General features: G+C 45.0%; 1 protein-coding gene across 1 annotated transcript; it reads left to right on the top strand.

The window, feature by feature from the left end:
- Positions 1-1,176: 1,176 nt before the first annotated feature.
- Positions 1,177-8,185, top strand: SIRT4 (sirtuin 4). Its single transcript, XM_066603652.1, is given in 5 exon segments — positions 1,177-1,358; positions 3,741-4,270; positions 4,440-4,734; positions 7,745-7,891; positions 7,893-8,185. Coding segments are annotated over 4 exon segments (969 nt in total). The 5' UTR covers positions 1,177-1,358; positions 3,741-3,776; the 3' UTR covers positions 7,926-8,185.
- Positions 8,186-9,861: the final 1,676 nt, after the last annotated feature.

Genomic DNA, 9,861 nt, shown 5'->3' with positions numbered 1-9,861 from the left:
GTTGTGCCTCCGCTCCATACTGTACCAGTGCCGGACACTACACAGGGGTCGGAGTGTTCTGCTTCCGCTCCATACTGTACCAGTGCCGGACACTACACAGGGGTCGGAGTGTTCTGCTTCCGCTCCATACTGTACCAGTGCCGGACACTACACAGGGGTCGGAGTGTTCTGCTTCCGCTCCATACTGTACCAGTGCCGGACACTACACAGGGGTCGGAGTGTTCTGCTTCCGCTCCATACTGTACCAGTGCCTGACACTACACAGGGGTCGGAGTGTTCTGCTTCCGCTCCATACTGTACCAGTGCCGGACACTACACAGGGGTCGGAGTGTTCTGCTTCCGCTCCATACTGTACCAGTGCCGGACACTACACAGGGGTCGGAGTGTTGTGCTTCCGCACCACACTGTACCAGTGCCTGACACTACACAGGGGTCGGAGTCTTCTGCTTCCGCTCCATACTGTACCAGTGCCGGACACTACACAGGGGTCGAAGTGTTCTGCTTCTGCTTCATACTGTACCAGTGCCGGACACTACACAGGGGTCGGAGTGTTCTGCTTCATACTGTACCAGTGCTGGACATTACACAGGGGTCGGAGTGTTCTGCTTCATACTGTACCAGTCTAGTTTCACTCGGGCGATCGCGATTTTGCCATAAGAAAATCATAGCAAAAATCGCATCTTTGTTCCTGTGATTTTTGAGCGTGATCAATGTTTCTTTTTTTTTGTCTTTTAGGATAATCTCCCATCACATCGCTGCCGCCCCTGATATAAAATAGCGTGATTTTTTTTAATCTCAAAAGTCAATAGGACTCTCTAATTTTAAAATCGCATCGCAATGCATGTTTCGGGAGTTGCGCAACGATAAAAAGAAGGCTCCATAGGGAAACATGGGAGATTAAAATAAACAATTCTCGCCGGTGTGAAACCACCCTGAGGGTTATTTAGTGTAGACATTCAATGTCAGTGCAGTCCTGTAGGCATATTAGCGTTTTACTCCCTACTTCTACACAAGCCGACCTAAACAACCAATCACCGTGAATCAGCCAACTCAAATAACCAATCACCGGGAATGAGTAAATCCAAACAACCAATCAGGTTGTGAATGGTGTGGATTTGGGGATTAATATAGATATATGCGTCCTGTAGGGGCTGTGAAGGGCGCATTATGTACGGATTTCCAACGGACGACACTCAAGGGCCTTCTGCAGTGACAGGAGTCAGGAGGTGTATAGTTGCTCTCCACAACGTGAAGCTATTCCTGCCTGTCCCACATTGTATAATACGCAAACTTCCGGTTGCCACGCAAAGGACTGTGGGAATTGTAGTTTACTGCTCCTATTGGCTACAGCTAGTGAGGTGAGTGTGTAGTGTACTAGTGTGTCTTCTGTACTTGTGTGTAGCCTGGGACAAAGCCTGCGGACCAACAACGTTACTGTGCCGTCAGGGTGGAGGGCATTGTATCGTCTTATCCCCGAGCTTCCTCTGTAGTCCCAGGCTGTGTGGTGTAGCTGTGCCTCCACCTTCTCCTGTGTCCTCCTCACTCCTCCATATATTGTCTCCTGCTGCAGCTCCCATAGTAATGGCTCTGTTACACAGGTCAAGAATCACATGATTCTCATTTGCCTGACCGAAGGAGCGGGTGACATCATCACCATCTCGTATTGTCTGAATGGGGCTTAAGGGCTCCTTCACACGAACGTATGGTTACAGCGTATGGCACCGGCGGGTTTTGCACCCTTTAGACTCTGTACCAATGTGCCACAGGCTGCCATGCTCCCGCTCACACATCTTGCGCCAAATACATGCGCAATAAGGATCGCAGTATGTTCTATCTTGGTGCGTATTATGCGCGCATACACGCCAAGATAATGCATGACTACTGGCGTCATGCAGCCATTACCTACTTGCAGCGTGACTGTTCACACAGGCGTAAGCTAAATTTACACATATTTGCGCAGTGGGCAATGCGTTATTGCACACGTGTGTGTATTTTCCAGTAGTTTTTGTGCATGCATGCTCTACGTATTACGATAGTGGATACATGGGAATACGGACACATCAGATGATTTTTCTTTGCTTTATTCTTTCATTATGCTCGTACAATCAGGTACATGATACAAAGAAGAACGCGTTTCGGCGCAATGCCTTGTTCACCACCATGGTGTGTCCGTATTCCCATGTATCCACTATCATTTGAACAAGCCATAGGACCGAATGGCAGAACGGATGGGAGTATGATTTTCTCTGCATGCACAGACTACAAGCACCGCAAGCAGCTAAGAAGGGGAGACAACTTATTATTATTTCTACATATTACGGTAGTACGCAAAAAAAACCAAAAACACAAATATGCTTCTATTGATTTCAGAGGGGAATTGGGTTTAGTTTAATATGAGCTATATTCACAGGAAAATAGAACATGCTGCGTATTTTTTTTACGTGAATTTAATGCAAGTGCGAAATACGTTCATGTGAGCAAACCCATTGAAATCATTGGGCTCTATTCACTGAGTATTGTATGCGTAAATCTTGCGCACGTAATACGCAGCACAGATGCATTTGTGTGAATAAGCCCTGAAGCTCTTTTCACATCTGAGTCAGACACTTCGTTCAGAGCGTCCCGCGCAGATCCAGCATGAAATGCCGGACCAAAAAGGCGTACATGGCAATAAAATGCCACGCAAACCCCCACAACATGGCGGGTGTATTTGTCTCTTCTTACTGTGACACACATCTGTATTGAGAGTCAGGAGCATAACTATAGGGGATGCAGTGGATGCGGTTGCACCCGGGCCCAGGACCCTTAGGGGGCCCATAAGGCCTCTCTTCTCCATGTAGGGAACCCAGTACTATGAGTAATGCATTATAGTTGGGGGCCCTGTTACAGGTTTTGCATTGGGGCCCAGGAGCTTCAAGTTACACCCCTGTTGAGAGTGGTTTCACATGGGCGATAAAATCAAGTGATTTTCACCCGATGCAAGAGTGAGCAAAACCGCTGAATTTTAATAGCAGTCTTTTTCAGTGGTTTCCTTCACATTTGTTAGGTTTTCAGTTATGCAATGTTGAGAGTGGGAAAAAAATTTAAATCGCAGCATGTCCTATCTTTCTGCCTTTTGCATTTTTTAAAATCTCCCATGTTTCCCTGTGGAGCCTCCTTTTTATCGCATCGCAAAGCACCAACTGGCAATTTTCGTGCAATGCGTTTTTACATTAGAAAGTCCTATTGACTTTTGCGCTAAATAAAAAAAATTAATTAAAATCGCACAAAAAAAAGGAAAAGGGGGGGGGGGGGGAATAAAAAAAAAAAATCCCAAGTGGCAGCAATGTTTTTGTGGGAAAAAGCAGTGCTGACACTCAAAAATCGCGGGGAAAAAGTCACGATTTTGACACAATTTTCTTGCGGTAATATCGCGATCACCTGTGTGAAACTAGCCTAAGACATCGCTCACAGAAAAACAGGACAAATATGCACCAGCAGATTGTGTCAGCACGGTATGGCGTTGTGTATGACACCGTGTTAGAAGAATATAGTACTCAATGTACCATGTATGGTGATATGTGACACGAACTGGGCACGCCATGTACTATACTGGCGCCATATTGCTATATAGTCATACTTAAACATGGGCATTATTAGGGTGGCGCCAACCCCTTTACAATTCTAATGGTCTTTCCACTGTCAGATCTTGGAGTGCGGCTGCCTCACCCACGTTAACAGCTGCTCTGCTTCTCTTGCAGATGTGCGGCCTCTGGATCCATACAGCATACTGAGTAATGTGGATCTGTGTTTTGAAATGCCCCCCTGTACTCCGCATGCAAAGCGTTGGTTTGACCAGACACAGCTCCCACCTTAGCGCAGCGGCGTACGTCCCGGCTTGTTCCCCTACAGATCCAAATGAGGTGCAGAAGCTCCAGAACTTCCTACTTCGTTCTCAGCGACTGTTTGTCATGACAGGCGCTGGGATCTCCACCGAGTCGGGAATTCCTGATTATCGCTCAGAGGGTGTAGGACTTTATGCCAGGACTGAACAGAGACCCATTCAGCATGCAGAATTTGTCAGAAGCCAGGCTGCACGCAAACGGTACTGGGCTCGCAACTTTGTAGGGTGGCCACAATTTTCTTCTCATCAGCCCAACGCGGCACACCTGGCTCTAGCTAACTGGGAGAATACCGGGAAGTTGCACTGGTTAGTGACGCAAAATGTGGATGCTCTACATGCCAAGGCTGGACAACGGCACATGACTGAGTTGCATGGCTGCACTCATAGGTAGGCGTTTGTGTAAAGTCATTTTTAACAATAATTAGTTTTATTTCCCGACTTCATGTTTAACACCTTATGCAAATCCTTTGTTTGGCTAATTTCTAGAGTTACCTTTCACATCCACCCATTCCTATACTGCCTAACATACTGTATCATGATTTATCTGCCTCCTTAGGGTGATTTGCCTTGGCTGTCACACAGTCATTAAGAGATCTGAACTTCAAGAAAAGTTTATAGCTCTGAATCCATTCTGGAATGAGCAGGCGTATGGAGTGGCACCAGATGGCGATGTCTTCCTCACAGATGAGCAAGTATCACACTTCCGTGTTCCATCGTGTGATACGTGTGGGGGTATTCTAAAACCGCAAGTGACCTTCTTTGGTGACACAGTAAGCCGTGAATTGGTGTACTCTCTTTATGAGCGTTTAAGTGAAGCAGACGCAATGCTCATTGTTGGATCTTCACTTGAGGTGAGCGTCTGTTTGCCGGAGCATTCGTGTTGATAATCTCTATTACTGATACACTACATATTTAATGTTACTCACCTTTCAAATCTCCTATGACTTCAGTGTCGATGCTTTAGTAATCCCCTATCAGTTTTTGTTCACACGACAGCAACAATAAATATTTGCAGTGGTGATGGTGGTAACTATGTCACTTGACCGCTGAGATCATACGACTTTCTATCCTTGGACAACCCCTTTAACCCTTTCCAATCCATCTATTTTTTTCTCATCCATTCTCCCCAGCTCCAAATAAATTGGAGCTTAGGAGAATGGATGAGAAAAAATAAATTCTTCCTTCACCTTGCTAATCTGAAAGAGTTTAGGAGGGTGTCGGTAGTCAAATCACCATCGGGGGAATGTGGAAGTATTACTTCCGCATTCTCCCTTCAGCCTCCCGGCCCGGCGATCATGTAACAGCTGGGGTCAGGTGACAACCGGCGGTGACTTGATCGCCGGGCGGAATCTGCATGCATTACATAGCGCTAATAGAGCGCTATGTAATGTGTAAAAGAGAAGCCAGAAAGGGTTAAAACCCCTTTCTGCCTTCTCCTCGGGGCTCCTTGATGAGGACCAGTGCAGGAGTGTATCTGCACCCAATATGTCTGATGATCGGGTGCAGATACACCCCTGCACTGCAGTGTCGGGCCTGTCCCGACATTGGAGCTGTGGAGAGAAATGATGATGTCGGGGCAGGCCCGACATTGGATTGGAAAGGGTTAAGGGCTCATGCCTACAGCCGTATGCATACCACCCTGTGGGTCTTCACGCAGCGTTTTACACATTTTGCAGCCATACTCTCTACCAGCAGAGACCGCGTATGGCATTGCGCATACCCGCGAATCACACACTCACAGACATGCACAGTGTGATTTATTTATTTTTTTTAATTTCCCGCTTTGTTCAGAGCGAGGATGCATATACTACATACTGCAATTTATTTCTCTTGCGTATCAATACAAAGTGTCCACATGCCGGTGTTCATGGAACAGTGAAAGTCCACTGACTTTCATTCACTACATTGATACGTGATGCGCGGTGAAAACGCGGGTGTCGGTATGAGCCCTTAGGATATCTGTTTCATCATTCTGAAAATTTATTACACACACTTAAAAATTTTTCTTTGTTTTCAACTCTCAGTTCCTATCCTAGTTTTTATTCTATAATTATTAACAGGGATGTATGCAAGTGTGAATCAAAATGATTTCTGCCATATTTTTCATGAGAAAATTAGGCCAATAGTTGCAAAGTACTCCTGTGGGCTTAAAAGGTAGCCAAACCATTAATGGGGTTTTCCAGGCTATTTCTATTGATGACCTATCCTCATGATAGTTCAGCAATAATTGATCATCTGGGGTCTACCGCACGGGACTCTGGCCGATTAGCTGTTTGGGTGCCCGCTGACAGCACCACAACATGGAGTGTAAGTAGATCGCTCTGACTCTGGTGTAGTAGCTGGCGCAGATAACTGCCAAATTGATTTCAATGGGATCGGTATCCGCAATTACCAGCGTCAGCTCTGACCCCTGCGTAGAAGCCATCTTCTTCCACTCTGTACACTGTGTTGTGGCGCTGTGGGGATTTCCAGCTGCTGACTCCAGCCGATCAACCATCAATAAAAATTGCTTGGAAAACCAGGGATGTGGAGTCGGAGTCAGAGTCCCATTTCTAGGGAGTTGGAGTCGGTAGAAATGTACCTACTCTGACGGCAGCTTATAAATAAATATATTATAAATATGGTATAATTCAATTCAGAATTTGTTGCAGATTTTCTTTCATACAATTTCAGAACACAAAACTTAGTATTTCAATAAATATATTTTATGTTCATCTAAATGGATTATTTTATCATAATGGGGATGAAAAGCCTGATGCTACAATTTTAATACAGTAAATTTATCACCTACTGACTCCATAGCCCTGCGGAAAACCCCTCTAAGCCGTTTGCTTAATTTGAAGGGGAACAGCTTAGCCTCTATTTCTAGCTTTTAGGCCACCAGACAGAAAATACGGAGTGTAGATACTCTCAGTGCTGCTTTATAATTCTTTTCAACTGTACCATTTTAACCCTTTCTAATCCAATTTGTATCCTGGTTTTCCTAGGGGGGCTTACTCTTTTTCTGCCGTTATAAAACGGCGCTATCTACTGGCTAAAGCCAGTACTGCATGAGGTGACATGTTGGATAGGCTCTGACAGCAGAGAGGCTGGTAATATACAGTAAGAGAACCCTGACGGACGTCTTCCAACATTGGAGCTGTACAGCCTTAAATCATAAAGTCTTCAGAGGTCAGACAGTGGATTGGAAAGGGTTAATGCTTCTTGGGGAGAATACCTCGGTAATAGGGTTTCTGATGGAACTTCTGTCAGATACATACAGAATCACACAAAAAACTCCATATTATTACAACTCAGAGGTTATATGGAGCTATAATACAGTAGTGTGCATGGACCTTAATACTGGGTCAGCCAGATAGCTTTGTATTAAAGCTCATTAATAACCCAAAATATCATAATATTGGATGAATCGGAGCTATGATTAGCTTACATAGAATAACTGAAGCTTCTTCTTTTATTTTTTTTTTTTTGAGGTTTCCAGCAAACTTTGTTTTGTTCCACCAAAGAGCAGTAAAATGCACTGACCTGTATTGTACATAGAGATTCTTGTATACGAGCTTCATGCACATAGACACAGAGTGCGTTCACCTTCTGCATTGTCTAAGACTTGGCATGCAGGTGCCGCTTATAAACTGTTAATTGATAACTAGGATTACGCCAGTGACCTTATATTGAACTGTCCATATCTGCTGACTGTCAACTACAGACTAGATCTTCCCATGTCTACTGCAGCTGCCTACCTTGAACTATAAGGGTCTTCAAAACTCAAAAGTACACTGATAAATTACATTTTTTTAAGTATGTTACTTGAAACTTATAGATTAATGACTCCTACGTCTAATTTTTTTTATGTTTCTCTAGGTTTATTCTGGATACCGTTTTGCACTGAAATCTCAAGAAAAGAGAATTCCATTTGCTATACTTAACATTGGAGCCACCAGAGCAGATCACCTGGCAAGCGTTAAAGTTATGGCTCGTTGCGGAGATGTTTTACCAAAGATAATGGCGAATGCATCAACAGCAGCAAAGAATTGGGGGCTGAACGTTGTTACATGAACTTAAAGTGAATCCCCACCTTTTTATCGTCACGTCTTTTTTAGGTTAAAAATTTGAGCTAGTTTAAGCTATCATGCTGCCTGCCTACATCCACCACAAGAGGGCGCTTAGTAGTGTTGTGCCAACATTTATGTTATCTCCATCCACAGCCAAGGCCCTGGGAGCACAGTCTCTGTTAACAATGCATACTGAGGGAGAGTTATATAAACTAACGCAAGGGAAGAATAAACTTGTTGCACACTGCAATCAGATTGTTACTTTCTAGAAAATAAAAAGCAACAATGTATAAAAATACACATTTGTGGTACATTTGACATTTAGAAAGATGAGGAATAAGTGATTCTAATTCCCTTCCGCACCTAGAGTACTAGGGTGTCAATGATTATGCAGCACATGAGAAAATTAATGTTAGTTTAAGGCAGGGTTCACACAGGGCGGATTCCCGTCGGAAATCTCGCGGTTTGGCCGCAGCAAAAACTGCGAGATTTCCGCCGGGAGAACCGCCGCGGCTTTGAAGCGGCTCGGCTGCATGCTTTTCCGTTGCGGCCGGCTCTCCCATAGAGGAGAGCGCGGCCGTGACATAAATAAACAAAAAAACGAAAGTAAACAGACATGCTCAATCTTTGGAAACCGTGGCTGCGGCAGCCGCGGTTTCAACCGGATTTACCACTGCGGATTAGCCGTCCCGTGTGGACGAGGTTTCTGAGAAACCTCGTCCACATGGCTGGCTAATCCCGAGATTAGCGGCCGCGGGCGGATCTGCTGCGGCAGAACCGCGCAAATCCTCCCTGTGGCAATGCAGCCTAAAGAGAAGCTATACTTTCAACTAACTTTTGACATGTTATAGGCACATGTCAAAAGTATTGATCAGAGAGGGTTCACTGCCGAGATCCCCTCCACTCACTAGAATGAGGGGCTGCAGCGCTCACCCGAACGTTGTGCCCCCTGGGTTATGTTTGCTAGTTTTTGGCTGTTTAAAAAATTAAAAGAAAACACGAGTGTACTGGAAATGGTTTGAAGAGGTTGTACAAAGGGGTACCTGAGAGCGTTATCTTGGATTGTAGAATCCTGATATGACTTAGGGCTCCTGCACACGAGCGGAAATTCCGCGGCGGGATTTCCCGTGGGATTTCCGCCACTGGAAGCCTGCATAGGATTGTGTTAACAAACGCAATCCTATGTAGACGGCCGCGGTTTGGCCACACGAAATCTCGCGCGGCATGTTCTATCGCACAGAAATGTCACACTCTCCCGCCGCCGAGTACGCGCTGGTCCCTGCAGGCGGGTCGGGTCCCGTGGCCTTATATTGCAGAAATCAAGCTACCTCAACTGCTACGTGCCTCACTTGTGAACGTAAAGGGGTATTCCCAGAATCACAAGTTATCTCTTATTCACAGGATAGGGGATAACTTGCTGATCGCTGGGGGTCTAGCTGCTGGGGTCCCACCGGTCCCCAAGAACAATGGCTCAGAACATTCAGTAATTAATGCATTTTTGCTGTGAATGCTGCTTCATTCATTTCAACGATAACCTCAGAAAGTGACGAACACTTGGCAATCTCCGGTGCTGTCATTGAAATGACATAAGCGTTGTCCGATTCATTCATGCAGGGATCACCGGGACCCTTATTCTTGGGATGAGTAGGGGTCCCAGCTGTTGGATACCTACAATCATACATTTATCTCGGATGGGGGATAATGCTCTATTTTGGTACAACCCCTTTAACCAATGGTTAATATATGATATTACTAGCAGGATGGTGATAGGATATAGCAGAGATTACATTGTGAAACCTTAAAATGTGGTGCCTGAAATAATATAATAAAAGTTTTAATGTAATTTACGGTATAAGATTTTTAAATGCACGTCAGCCTTCGATGTACCCTATTCTAAAAAATGCGTTCACTCATGTATTTATTGAT

The sequence above is a fragment of the Eleutherodactylus coqui genome, chromosome 5 (genome assembly GCF_035609145.1).
Source record: "Eleutherodactylus coqui strain aEleCoq1 chromosome 5, aEleCoq1.hap1, whole genome shotgun sequence".
Lineage (NCBI taxonomy): Eukaryota > Metazoa > Chordata > Amphibia > Anura > Eleutherodactylidae > Eleutherodactylus > Eleutherodactylus coqui.
This window is presented reverse-complemented; position numbering and strand designations above follow the sequence as displayed.